Source organism: Balaenoptera musculus, chromosome 13 (genome assembly GCF_009873245.2).
Source record: "Balaenoptera musculus isolate JJ_BM4_2016_0621 chromosome 13, mBalMus1.pri.v3, whole genome shotgun sequence".
NCBI lineage: Eukaryota > Metazoa > Chordata > Mammalia > Artiodactyla > Balaenopteridae > Balaenoptera > Balaenoptera musculus.
Window position 1 is genome coordinate 54,513,218 of NC_045797.1, and position 14,754 is coordinate 54,527,971.

General features: G+C 36.3%; 1 protein-coding gene across 1 annotated transcript in view; it reads right to left on the reverse strand.

The window, feature by feature from the left end:
* Positions 1-14,754, reverse strand: part of PLEKHH2 (pleckstrin homology, MyTH4 and FERM domain containing H2) — a 111,987-nt gene that overhangs the window by 53,552 nt on the left and 43,681 nt on the right. Inside the window, exons 4-10 of the mRNA XM_036874029.1 lie at positions 12,843-12,992; positions 11,649-11,732; positions 10,959-11,040; positions 7,683-7,868; positions 5,019-5,968; positions 1,876-1,951; positions 451-545 (exon numbers count right to left, since the gene is read on the reverse strand). Coding sequence (XP_036729924.1) covers positions 451-545; positions 1,876-1,951; positions 5,019-5,968; positions 7,683-7,868; positions 10,959-11,040; positions 11,649-11,732; positions 12,843-12,992 — 1,623 coding nt within the window. The remainder of the gene's footprint in view (positions 1-450; positions 546-1,875; positions 1,952-5,018; positions 5,969-7,682; positions 7,869-10,958; positions 11,041-11,648; positions 11,733-12,842; positions 12,993-14,754) is intronic.

Here is a 14,754-nt window from a genome sequence, read left to right on the forward strand (position 1 = left end):
TAAGGCTGTTAATACCTGCCGATACTTTTTTTTCTGATACTTATTTTAATTAGGTACTTCACACAAAGTAGGGGAACCCTGGCAGTGATACAAAGATCTTTCTATATTAGGAGTTTTCATTACATCATTAATACTATTTCCTTTAAACAATTAACAGCTATGGAGGGGGTGGAGACTCACATGTAGCATAACAAAAATGGAGCATATCAGACCTCTAATACTTTAATAGATATTGATATCTATTGATTTAATAGATATTTAAGAATAAATATCTTCTCTAGATCTTTCCATTTCTTCTCTTTTAATAATATGCTAGTGTGAACTTCTAAAACTCCCTATAAAGGGACAGTCCATGTAAAATGTCAAGAATGGAATCTGGAGCTTGACTAAACAGTTTTCTGATTCATTATGAAGAGCCCCACATGTTTAACAGTAACAGTAATGAGTTACCCCCTTTAAAGTTGTGTACACTGGGGTTGTCATATTCTTGTATATCAGTGATGTATAAAGTCCTGATGTAGTATAGGAAAGCACTGCAACAGAATCTGAAACAGAAAACAAAATGATTAAGAAAAAATAACCTTCTAACTAGTGCTTATGTCTATTTCTTATGAATGTGAATTAGCAAAACTTCCAATTAAAGAGAAACTGGATGAACATACAATATTCATTACACAGTCTACCTGAAGAATTATGGCATTTATGGCAGTTTTAATTAGACACTCTCTTACATGGTTCATTATGTCCTCAGGTATGCTAGTTCCCCAACTAGACTGTAAGCTCTTTGAGAGCAAGGATCTTAGCTTTTATTTCTTTGGCATCTCCATCCAGCTCACAATGGGCAGAAATGAGTACAGACACCTGCTGACTGATTCAGTGAGCAGTACCCTATGAATATATTCTCTGACTATTCAGAGACCTATTACTGACACGTGTTAAAACATCGTCACTTTTAAACCTTTATCAGGTGAACCTCAGATTGAAAGGTTAGAATATATTTCCTGAGCGGCAAGAACAGAGGATAGCTGAAAAGGAACAGAACAACAATAGTCACCTCTAAGATACAGATCAGAGGTAGGATAGGGAGGGGGCCAGTAGAAGGAACCACAGAAAAATTTCTCTTTATATTCCAGACAGTTCTCTGTTGTTTGGTTTTATTTTTCATAATGAACATGCATTGTTTCTACAATAATTTTTTGAAAAAAGAAAGAAAGGAGGAATGTGTTTTAAACTCTGGAAAAAGAAGACATAGAGATCAATAGTTTTACAATTTTAAACAGCTGAAACTCCACTGTTTCTTAGCTTTAGCCTCTTTCGGGTAAAAACATGAGGTACTTGCTACATAAGAGTTGAACATCTACGTGCCCCTATACTGAGTAACATGAATTTCAATTTTAAAATATAAATCAGCAAGCTCAGAAAGCATTTTCTGGAAGTTGGCAAAGTTGTATTTTTTCCAATGACTTTAGACAGTTAGGAAGTTCTTGGCTAATGAAATGGCAATACAAAATCACTTATTTTTTTAAACATTTTTTATTGTAGTAAAAAATGCATAAGATAAAATTTACCACCTTAACCATTTTTAAGTACATAGTTCAGTTAGTGTTAAGTATATTCACATTGTTGTGAATCAGATCTCCAAAACTTTTTTATCTTGAAAATCTGAAACCCTATAGCCATTAAGCAACTGCTCCCCGTCCCCTACTCCCCCTAACCCCTAGTAACCACAACTCTACTTTCTGTTTCTATCAGTTTGACTATGTCAGATATCTCATATAAGTGGACTCCTACAGTATTTGTCCTTTGTGACTGCTTATTTCACTTAGCATAAAGTCCTCAAGGTTCACCTGCATTGCAGCATGCAAAATCACTTACTTTTATTAACATTCTCCATATTGAAGGCCTCAGACATTCGAATGCCTGATTTGGCTACAGCATAAATTCTGCTTTCCTAATGTAAAAGAGAGATTTAAGCTGGATATTTGAAGCAAAGAAACAATTACTTTCAATACACATGTTTTTCATTTGTGCTTCATTTAATTGTCACCAGAGTACAGAATTATTATAAAATTGTCACCAGTGCCAACTAAAATATGCCACTGTGAACAGCACTGCAGAATTTTCTTCCATCCATGAGTCACTCCATTATTTATCTTTGTTCCCAAATTTTTGCTTGGTATTTTAAATTATTTTGAAGAGACAGGAAAAAAGTAAGAGAAAGCTTATTCACAATCACTGACTATTCATAAATACCACCATTAATATTCTACCGTTTCAGAACACGGTCAAAAAAAAGGAAAACTCTGAATGGCTGTAACATGAAGCCAGAAACCATTTATTATCATTGACTAGACACAAATATTATCTTTAATATTCTACCATTCTAGAATACGGCTAAAGAAAAAGAGAAAGCCAAAACTTGAAGTCAGAAAGCACACACAAAGTAGCATTTAGTGCTATCACCTTTATATCTCAATGTACATTTCAATGAAGTAGAAGAAATACCTGAGGTCAAATAATAAGTGAACTTGAGAATTGCAATGGAATTTATAGGATCTTGTTCCAAAAGTAGGTTGTTATTTTGCTTTCTCTTCTTCTCTGAGAGAGATTTCTGAAGTGGGTACTGGAAGGCTATTGGCCCTGCCCCCTCTGAGAAAAGGGACTCTAGGTTGTTCCTAATGCATAGATCACCATGTCCTGAACTTTGTAACACACCTAACCTGGACAGTTATCTGGATCAGGGCATAGTGGGCAACTAAGGCAGTCCTCTTTGGGACTGCGCTAGCCAGGGGCCTGTGAGGCAATGGGCAGGAGATCTCTAACCATCTGAGACACTTTAGATTGAAGAGTGGCTGACTGAATGAATCACTCTCACAGCTTCTTTGAGAGTGTGATGGTGAGATACACAGAGAGAGACAAACAACAGAGTGGACAGAACAAAAAGACATATAAAAATAAGGCAGTTAAGTGAGGCACTTAGAAGCCATGAGAGAGCGAAGGAGAGTAGTTAGCAGTCGTGAGAGAAGCAGACAGTCACTGTAGACAGGAGAGGACAAGCTGAGCCACGGGACCAGGGACAGTGGGTATCACCTGTTTTTCTAAGGAGTTGACCATCAGAGGTGCTCCTGAATCATTACATGCTGTCCTGCTAGAGTGACTACTGTATTTTTGAATGATATTTCAGTTCAGTAAGAATGGGCTATGCCTTAAAATAAACTCTTAAAAATCCTTAAACTCTCATAAATTGAGGTGACTAGAATGTATCTCTTTAACTTGAAACTTGAAAATACCCAACAAGCAGAAATAAAACCTCAAACTTGGCCAGTTTGCTAGAAGGCTTTTGCAAAGCGGTACTACTTTTTCAGGACTGGATAGATTCAGAAGGCAAGAAGAGAAAAAGGCAAAAAAGTAGTAAAAATGGTTTGCCAAATAAAATGAACGTGAAAGTCTAACCTAAATCTCTGAAAATCTCAACATAATGAAAGAAGCAAAATTTCAACTCCTAACTGCCTAAAGGGTAACATAATTGGAATTCCAGAGATTCACATGCCAATAATGTCCATTTTTTTATGCTATCCAGAATTTAGTAATAAACTGCAGGCGGTTTCACGTGGGCTTTGCAATGAAATGTTCTTTTAAAAGTAAATAAGAGCAGGGCTTCCCTGGTGGTGCAGTGGTTAGGAATCCACCCGCCAATGCAGGGGACACGGGTTCGTGTCCCGGTCCGGGAAGATCCCACATGCCACGGAGCAGCTAGGCCCGTGAGCCACAACTACTGAGCCTGCGCGTCTGGAGCCTGTGCTCCGCAATGGGAGAGGCCGCGACAGTGAGAGGCCCGCGCACCACAATGAAGAGTGGCCCCCGCTCGCCGGAACTGGAGAAAGCCCTCACACAGAAACGAAGACCCAACACAGCCAAAAATAAATAAATAAATAAATAAATAAATTTATAAAAAAAAAAGTAAATAAGAGCAGATACATCTCAAGGTCTGAATTTATACTAGGAAAACATAGTTGCCTTCATTTGCTTAAAATTGCACTGGTCACTAAATAAAAAATAATAACAGAACATGACTCCAAAAACCAAAAAATCCCACAACCCAGATGATTCTCTGGAGGCCAAAGGTTAAATTATGTCAATATGTGAAGGAAAACTTCAATCTACAAAACAGATAATTTCACTTTGTTTCAAATATAGGAAGAATTGTTTTTTAATCTAGAGATTCCTAAGAAGAATCACACAATTAATGGGTTAATTATTATATTAATGGTCAATGTTTCGATGGAAGAAATTTCAATCTATTCTAGATAAACAGGAAGATGCTTTTGGTTAAAGCAATAGATTTATAAGTTCATGAAGAGTAAAATTAAATTTCTCTTAAAGCCAATCAAGTAAATACTTAAGTTCAGAACCTGATGACCAGTAAGTGTCCTCATCCAGAATTTATCCACAAGTATTATACAGTTAGGGAGAACCCTTCTTCCCCACCCCAGTGTTTCCTTCCATGTGGAGGGAGCTCCAAAAATTGAACATTCCTGATCTCTAGCCAGTGATTCCTAGAAGGAGAAACCGGACATGCAAAGCCCGGCACCTTCCCCTCTCCTTTCTATTGAGAAGTAGCTGTGTGCAGGAAATAACCATTTCTTCTTTTTCTAGACTGTAAGCTTTAGAGGAGCTGGGCCTCACTGGAGGCAGCCTGTGGTGGCTGGTCAAGCGCTACCTGGGCCTGGGTGAATAAATCTAGCTTTTTCCAGGTGCAGTACTGGCTCCTTTGCCCACCAATTCTCTAAAATCCGTTTTATCAGTAATAAAGGTAACATTTTGATCTTCCTTTGTCTTACCCTTCTCTTATTTCTCGACTGGTTCGGGGGAAAGAGAAGGGGAAATTGAATTCTAAAAACTGGGAATTGTCAGAACAAAGCCGACTGGAAAAGAAAGGAGAAGAAGTAGAGTAAAACCTGAAAATAAGCGCTGAGCAAAAACGAGCGTGTGTGCGTTGCACACAACACATAATTTACCCAAGAGGGAAACCGGTGCAGGGGAGGAGTTGGAGGTTTGCCACAGGCCGCCTTCTTTGCTGAGTCGTGGGTTTCCTGGTCGTCTGAACACGGGGACTCCAGGGAGTCGTAGGAAAATAATCCATCATCACAACTAGTGTCCATAGTCTCTAAAATTTCTGTACTCTCGCCATCAAGTAGATCAAGATCTGTTTCCTGAGGTCTCAGTGGCCGGATCATGCTTATAGCATTTCTGTTTGTACCAAACATCCTGTCGGAACTTAACTGTGGCTGGCTTAGGTGTCTTTTGGCTAGAGCTACACTTAAGCTGAAAACATTAGGAACCCTTAATTTGGGAGGTGGCAGGTTTGACGGGGGCACTAGTTCTGCGCCTTTTCCAGGGAGTGAGTTAGGATGCTTCGGACTCAAAGCTGGGGTCAGAATAGGGCTTGGGGTGTTGGCTTCACTCGATGAAGATGAATAATCCAGTCTCTGAGACTGAAATTTTTTATTCAGTTCGTCTGAGGAACTATCTTGCTCCTTTTTACTTGATTCGGAATTTCCCTTTCCAACAGGACTCCACTGTGCCTCCTGTTGCCAAGAATACAGCTTCTTGTGTTCTGGTCTCTTTACGCCAAAAGTCTCTTCTTCAAATATAGAACTGCTGTCATCAGAGGCTGTCAGATACGTCTCACTGCCCATTCTGCTACACTGGACCCCCTCCTCTGATGTGTGGCTGGAAAGGGTGGACGTGTACCTGGACTTGGATCTTCCTTTGCTCCCATCGTCCTCATCGGAACTCCAGTCACTCCCAGGAGCCCCAGAATTCTGGGATATGCCACCATCCATCACAAAGCTTGTCCTTGTTTTCTGATTCTGCTCTGAGACACAAGGCACTTGATGCAACGTTCTCTGACCTCGGTTGTTTTCTTGAATTTGGTTATCGACAGACTTTTCTGGTATTTCCATTTCTAGAAAAGCATACATTATATTGGCATGTTGCCTTTAATCATACAATCTTTCTGTATGTTTAGCTTTATATAATTACATTGTACAAACTGGAATTTCCTTGTGAGTCAAGTTAATTTACATTACCCTTTTTTAGTCATATGCCTTTTTTAAACCCAAGTTTGAAAACTATAAGCTTTCTATAAAACACTGAGCCCTTACACTTCAATAGAATAATATCAAAATGAAACTGCTTTTTACAAAGAAACATGAAGAAGAAACAACTGACAATAGTCTAGGGCGAGATAATACAAGAAGCAAAATGAAAAATAGGGCAACAATGACTATCAAAGAAAGCAGCCATTAAAAAAATGAACACCATTAATTATATTTTAGAAGCAAAGAAAATGACAACCCTCTTTCTACTAAACTTCAAAATTATCATAAGTAAATTTAAACATAATAAATATAAAGCTATAGTTTAAAAAAAAATACTTTGTTCCCAAGCTTCACTACATGAAATATGCAAAACCATAAGGAAAACATACACAGAGAAAAGCTTTATTCACTCTACTTTTGGTTTAATCATAACTACAAAATATGTCTTTACAATAAAAAATAAGTCTTTAAAAATATCTTTAGATATGGCTTATTTTTGTTTATAACATAATTAATAGAACGAACCATTGACTTTATAAACAGTGAACTAAAAATTTAGATTGAAGAATACAAAAGAAACTTTGAAAACATGAAAACATAGATAGGACCTTCATAATTAAGGATACAGAGGTTGAACAAATAAACTCCACAATTTGGTATCGGGCAGTTTGTTAAATTTGCAAATGAGCAAGAACTGCAGTACAGGCAACCTCAGCTGTACTGAGCTGTACTCAACTATTAGAAAGTGGGAAAAAAACTAAAATGACTTCTCAAAAAAGAAAAAAAAAATCCATGTAATGGCATGAAAACAAGTACCAAAGGAGCCTTCTGAATGGAAAAACATTATGTAGTTTTCAGAGTTTCATAACCAAGCATAGAGACAGTTCTTAGGGCTATAATTTTTCTCCTTTGGAGGAAGGAAGCAGGAACTGAAAACAGAGAAGATACAAGTTCAAGTCTTTCTAAAATATTTGGGAAAAGTCATACTAGTGGTGGCAAAGCAGCAACCACAAAATTAAGCAAAATTTAGAGGGGCTTTAAGACTAAAAGAAGGGTAGAAATCTGCACACAGGTCCAAAGTTTAAACATCTGGCAAATATTTTCCTCTTTGAGGCAATAAAGGGAAAATCAAAGCAGTTACTAAATTGTCACCTGGTGTTCTTTTTCTTTATAAGTTTGCTGTGTCACATTTAATTTCATATTGAATATTAGATAATCTTTTTATATTTTAAATAAATAATGAATAGAAAGTTCATACTTCTAAAACTCAATTAAAACAAGTAGGTATGACTGTACATTTTTAAATTTTAACTATTACTGCTACCTATTGCAAGAAAAAGTATCAAGAAGGGTAAACCAGTTTTTCCTATAAATCATTGGCAGAGAGTCTCAAAAAACACACAAGATAACTAGATACACAGAGTTAAATGCTGTTTTGCTCTTTAGAAATAGTCTCATAAAACATCAAGTTGTTAGGAAAAAAATAAGGAAAATGAAGCTATCTTTGCATTAATCTTAGCAAATGATTTTTCCTTTTTAAAAAAAATGTCAAAGTAAATTCCTCTAGTCCATAAATACCTTGTATGTCTTTTCCTTCAGTGAACTCAGGTTCTTTAGATGATATCTTGCTTGTTTCCTCAGATTTTACAACTCGAGGAGGACTCCTTGCTCGGGATAAAAAGCACCCAAAGGTCAGACTGCTCAGACGCTGGCCTTCTGTGAGCTTTGGTGTGGAGACAGTGGACAACTTCTTTCCTTGAACTTCTGCAAGATCATTAATCAAAATGAAGATCTGAATTTTTTATAACGGTTTGTTAAACAGAGAACCAAAGCATATAAAAACGTGGACAAATCACTCCTTATAACAGAAAAAAGCCTGAAGTTCATCTTTATTTATGTATAGGAACAATGACCCCTCAATGTCTAGCATCACACGCCAATGTTTAAAATCTGTTTATACATTTTGAATGCACACACTATTTTTTAACTGCAAAGAGAAACATTTCTAATCCCTTTAAAAGTAGTTAGTTCTCAAACAAACCAAAATCCAGATATAAACAACTAGGAAGTTATAGCTTCTTGCAATGTCAACTATTGGTAAATACCAATCAAGTATTAGTAAAATTTGATTGTTTGGTATTGTTACTAATAGTGAGAAAAAAGGGACTGAGGTCTTGGTTGCCAAGACAACCCAGGAAAATTTAGATGATCACTGGGGCAAATATCACATGATCACTGGAATAACTTTTGCTTATCTTAGTTTTTAGTGTGCTTCTCATAAGAAAGCAGATGAAGGGGCTTGGTCTATGGTGACCACAACATGGAGAGCCTTAATCACTTCCTTAGAGAACAAAAAGGGGAGGGGGCAGTCTCTAGATTGAGAATTTAGACAGCTAGGTGAGTCATTAATCGAGCACCTAATCATGGGTTTAATTCATCTTCTAGGACTTGTAACATTGCTGCTGGTAAGATCAGAAGCATGGAGATCCCAGTGATAGTAAGAAAAGTTTCCAAAGAAATTAAATTCTCAACTCTGGGAGAGCACCAAAGGGTTAAGTTAAATAGCAACTGATAATTGAGTATAGAAAAATACCTTTATATAGTGTATTCCTTCAGATGTATCTTTTAATATTTTCATGTTGCCATCACTCACAGAACTAATTCATGATTTTTAATAATCACATATATACATATATATTTTTAAAGTACCATATTATATCTACATATGTTGTATCTGTTCTTCTCCAGTAAAGCCTAGGTTCCAAGGATCAATAATCCTTAGTCTCCAAGACTAAAAGGCTGCCAGTGAAGACTAGAATTGCAAGTTAAGAATATCAGGGAAACAGTATTTGGTGAAGGGGCTTAGTACATCCAGTCTATTTCAGAGAGGGTGAACACCACAAAGACCTAAAACTTTAATTATAAACATGGAATTCCAGATCAACTGTAGGAACACCTATTTTTTTCATCATATAGGTAGAGGAAATGTGTGATATAAGAAATAGATTTTGGTCTTCATCCATGGTTCCTGGCACACAGCTTCTAAAACCCTTGGAATGTCCTAAGAGTGATAAAAGTGTCTTTTGTTTTCATAACAAGCCCTTTTAAACACATCTGAGTATGTATTAATGAGGTGATTTCTGGAAAGCCCCTAGATGGCCTCAGGATGGGGCCTGGTTGCCAGGGGAACCAACCAAATCATGAGAGGGTTGGAAATTTCAGCCTCACCCTCCACCCCCTACCTCTGACTTCAGGTGAGGAAGAAAGGGGCTGGAGGTTGAATTAATCACCAGTGGCCAATTATTTCACCAATCATGCATGCCTACATAGTGAAACCTCCATAAAAACTCAAAAGGATGGGGTTCAGGATGCTCCAAGTTGGTGAACACGTGGAGGTGCTGGGAAGGCAGTATACTTAGTGAGAGCCTGGAAGCTCTGTGTCCCTTCTCCCATATCTTGCCCTATGCATCTCTTCCATCTGGCTGTTCCTGAGTTACATCCTTTGTAATAAACCAGAAATCTAGGAAGTGAACTGTCTGACTGAGTTCTGTGAGCCTCTCTGGCAAATTATTGAACCCAAGGAAGGGATCTTGGGAACCTTGGATCTACAGTCTGTTGGACAGAAGCAGGGATGCCACCCTGTACTTGTGACTCTGTCTGAAGTATGTGTTTGTGTGTGTGTTCAGTGCCTGCTCGGAGGTGCAGGTGGGTAGTTTTGTGGGGGTGAGGGGTCTGGTGCTATCCAAGTAGATAAGTCAGAATTGAGTTATATTTATAGGACATCCAGTTGGTGTCTGTTGAGAATTGGAGAATTGCTTGGTGTGGGAAAAACTTCCACACATCTCATGTCAGAAATATTAAGAGGGAAAACAGGAGTTTTTTCCCTTTACAAAATGACAGCAATAGGTACTAACATGCAGTAGACAAAGTGCTTTCACATGTCCTATAATCAACAACCCCCCATTAAACCAGTAAGACACTATTACAGTCACCATTTTACTGATGTAAAAAAAAAAAAACAAAACTGGAGATATAAACACAGCTATTAAATTGTAGGGCATTAAAGTTGACTTCAAAGTCCAGGTTCTTTCTACCACGCCAGTATTTTTCCAATGCATTCTACGAAACCCCACAGCTTTATGGAAATGTTGCAGAGGATGCAAGAAATGAAAGAAGAGTCATGGGTGAGACCAAGTCTGCAGAACTCTGGACCCATCACCCAGTATAGGTTTTTTACCTATTTTATCTCTTGAGATTCTATAGGAAAAAAAAATTGTTTAAAAAGGGTTCTGCTGCTAAATAAAAGTTTAAAAAGCACTATATTAGGCCATGGGTCTAATAAGCACAGGCTATCCATACACCCTGCTGACTTACCTCCTCTTCAGCTCAATGTGCACTTGAGTGGCTATCATGCGAATAGCATATTAAGTGAATCTCTATCATTAACTCTACCACCCATCCTTTGGCTTTAAAGTTAAAAAGAAAGAAAATAGCCCTAAGCATTAGAAAATGCAAAGAGTTTATTCCCATTATAAAATTCTGCTCAAAATATTCAGGTTGTAAGAATTTCAATCACCATTGAGCACAATGCTACAAAATGAAAATAGAAAATAATGACTGATTTTTTTTAAAGTGAACATACCTGAAATTAAACGTTCAAATTACCCACTTTGGGTTATTTACTACTGTCTAGCTGTGCTAATATGGACATGTGGCTATTTAAATTTAAATGAATTCAAATCAGGTAAAATGTAAAATTCAGTTCCTTAGTTGTGCAATTCATATTTCAAGCGCTCAATAGTAAAATTCTAGCAAATAAATCCAACTAGGCTGTCTTAGTCAAAGTGCACATACCTTGTAATTTTGACTGTATTGTTCTTATCTCTTCGGTTTGGTTTTGGTTGATCAAACGAAGATTCTGATTCTCCAATTCCAGCTAAAAGAACATAATGGTTTTCTTTTATATAGGGATAACATTTCTAAAACGTACTAGTAAATTATAACATTTAGAAAATGTTAATATCTAATTAAACACAAGCAAAATACAAAAGAAATAAGTAAATATCAGATGAATTTATCAGCACAGATTATCAGCCTAGATAATTATGGCTTTAATATTTGTTTCCAGAGCTAAAGGTTTTCAATGTTTTTCACCCCTATGCCTTTTCCACTGTAAAGTTATTTTAAACCAAATTATTTTGGCATTTAATCTGCCATATAAACTAAATAATGTGTACTTCTCAGATACTGAATATATTAATTTTATGAGATATGCACATATATTCTCTAATTATTTAAAGTTAACTAATTAGAACTAGTCAACTAATTAGAATGAGGCTACTTAACACTGATTACCATGGGTCTATCAATATTTTTAATTTTAAAATTACATTAGTCATTAAAGTGAAAGCTACCTATCTCACGTTTGCCAAAAGCCAGCAGCACCATCAACTGATCAGAATTTTGTTTCATTCAGATATTCTGATGACTTATCTATTCAAAAGAAGTAAAAGGTAAAGAAAAGATAAATACGGCAATAAATACCTCATTCAACTTAACTGTTACCCATTCTTTGATCTTAGCTGCTTTCTCTTCTATTATTTTAGCTTCTTGAATCCTTATTTGTTTCTGAAATAACATTAGCAGTTTGTTTAGTTCAAACAGAAGCTCACTGGTCTGGAAACGTTACAGTCATAGATATAAAAGGCAAGTCCACTTAAAACCTGTTTCCAAGTTAAGACGTCTGCCTTTAAATTACCAAACATAGGAAAAAATAAGAATGGCTGTCCAGCAGAACAGTAATAAAAGCGTACATAAATATTTCTAGCTTTAACATCTGCTATTCCCTTTCTCTGAAAGATCATATACCAAAATCAATCCACTGAATTTATCAACAAAATAAACCATTTCTGGAAATAGTCTAGGTTTAGAACAGTGGAATAGAGGTCAACCAGGTTGGGGAGAGGAGAATCAGAATCTCCTCTGGAGAATGGCTTATTTTCCCCTCAAGTGCTAGTTTTAGAAGGTCCAGAAAAAATAGAGATTGAGAAACTCTAGCTCACATCCATCAACCTTTAAATCTGGTTATGGTCACAAAACTACTGAGAGTGTGACTATTATATAAATCCTAGTGGGTGGAGGCTGAAAGCCACTGACCTAAAGGAACACTGACGCCAGAGAAATGAAAAAAATGATTAAACATTTAACAGTTCTATAGTGGTCATATTTAAATGACACTAAATGACCTTTTAGGTAAATAACCCTAATGCAATTGTTTTCCTAAAAATTTTTAAAAAATAAACTAAATACTATATTTGATCTAAAATGAAGTAAGTTTAAAAACAGTATACACATTTCTAAGCAGAAGGATTAGAGTCAAATCAAACACATGTTTAAAATTTAACCTTCCATAAACATTTCCAACACCCTAACAATCTAAAGCAAAAATTTATTGGAAACATTTTACAGACATAAATACCTGCTGATAATCAAGTGTTTCCAACTTAAGGAGTATTGTCACATCCAAAAAGTGGTAGATACTGCCTTGGAATCACCCCGGATTTAAAGTGAATGTATTTAACTTGCACCTTTCACCAGTAATGTGATGTAATCCTAGGGGGTCACCAAGTAAGATTTCTGATCAAAATTTAGAAATTTTGACTCTCTTTTTAATCTTTGCGATTATGCATAAATGAATGCACATATTTAGGACTCTTTGATGATCAAATTCTTCCTAACCTGCTCCTCAAGTTGCAGTTCCAAGTTTTGAATGATGTCATCTTTTTCCTGTATTAGGGTTTCCAGATCTTGACACTTTTTATACAACCTCGTCTCTGATTCACTGGTTTGAATATTAGCTGCTTTTAATTTTTCTTCCATAACTTGTACCTAAATTCAGAGGATAAAATATTAAAACTATGCATGTACTTAATTTATCATAGTATTAAATTCAGAATTTTACTTTAACATTAAATTCCTAGAAGGTATCATCATAAAAGGAAAACACTGAACAGCAAGTTTTAATGTATTTAACAATTATAAAGTCTGAAGACTATTTTGCTAAGTGATGTTACCCCTGAGGTGCATGAGGGTACATGAAAGATTCTCAGAACATTGCTATCATGTAAAGAAACGTACATGTTAACTAGATCAATGATAATATGCAAAGTATTTCATGTGAGCATAGAATTAGAAAGCTTCCAGCTCTCATTTTTTCATATTTAAAAAAAAAGTAAGAATATCAAGTAAAGACGTTGAGTGGTAAGATAAGGCTCAGACTGGATGACCTAGTATAATAACACATCTTGGGAAAAAAAACTGAACTTAGATGAAAAAGGTACACATATACAACAGAAAGCAAAAGTAAAACAAAAGAACCTTAAAGGGACTTCCCTGGTGGTGCAGTGGTTAAGAATCTGCCTTCCAACTCAGGGGATGCTGGTTCAATCCCTGGTCGGGGAACTAAGATCCCACATGTTGTGGGGCAACTGAGTCTGCGTGCTGCAACTACTGAGCCCACACGCTCTGGAGCCCATGTGCCACAAATAGAGAGGCCACGCACTGCAACTACTGAGCCCATGTGCTCTGGAGCCCACACGCCACAACTAGAGAGAAGCCCGCGCTCCACAATGAAGAACCCACGCGCCGCAGGGAAGATCCCACGTGCCACAACTAAGACCTGCAGCCAAATAAATAAATAAATATTAAAAACAAACCAAAAAAGAACCTAAAAACCCCAATGATGAAATCATAGAGAGTAAAAAAGTATGACAGTCAAGCTATAGGTAGGAGAGTACATTCCGTGAGGGTTTATTGATTCAATACTTTAACAAATATTCAATGAACACCTGCCAAGTGCCAGGTCTATACAAGGTCCTGGGAAGACATCAGTGAATAAAGCAGACCCCCAAATCTCTACCTGCATAGAAATTACATTCTAGTGGGTAAGAGAGATCACAAAGATAATAATGACTAAAAATCATACAGTTTGTTACAGATGGCAACAAGGGTAACGGGAAAAATAAAGCAAGATAAAATAGATCGCTGTACGGCTAGGGGTTGTGGTGCCTCAATTTTAATATCTAAGATATACTGGCTCTGCTTGGATCTTCTGCGAAACACATTTGGGCATATGAAATCTTTGAAGAGATATGTGTGATGTTAATGTTAGTAAGAAAGAAAATAAAGTACTGGGCACTGTATACAATATTAAAACTTTTATTCTATATACTCCAAATAGGTAAGAATGTAATTTTAGTAATCTTTTAGATTATAGGGGGCAAAGAAGAAAAATATGTAAAGGCATTTGAGAAATTAAAGATGATAGTTAAGATGAAAAATCTTATAAAACATCTCTGAAAAATCACAATGAACTTACTTAAAGCTCAAAAATACTTGATTAATGAGGGTTCCTAGAAGGAGGGTGTTAAGGTTAGTTTGGTTTTGTTTTTTTAACCACGAATACAAAGTTCGTCTCTGGGTTCACTGTATAAATGTAAATTCAACTCAAATGCCAAAACTGTCCTATTTAAATACCACCCACATGGCTGGAAGCTATGAAAATAAAAGTAGATCCAAAAAATAGGAGAAAAAATATATTCTACTATCCAAATGATAATTTTAAGTCATTTTAAGATTTAGATTTTTTAAC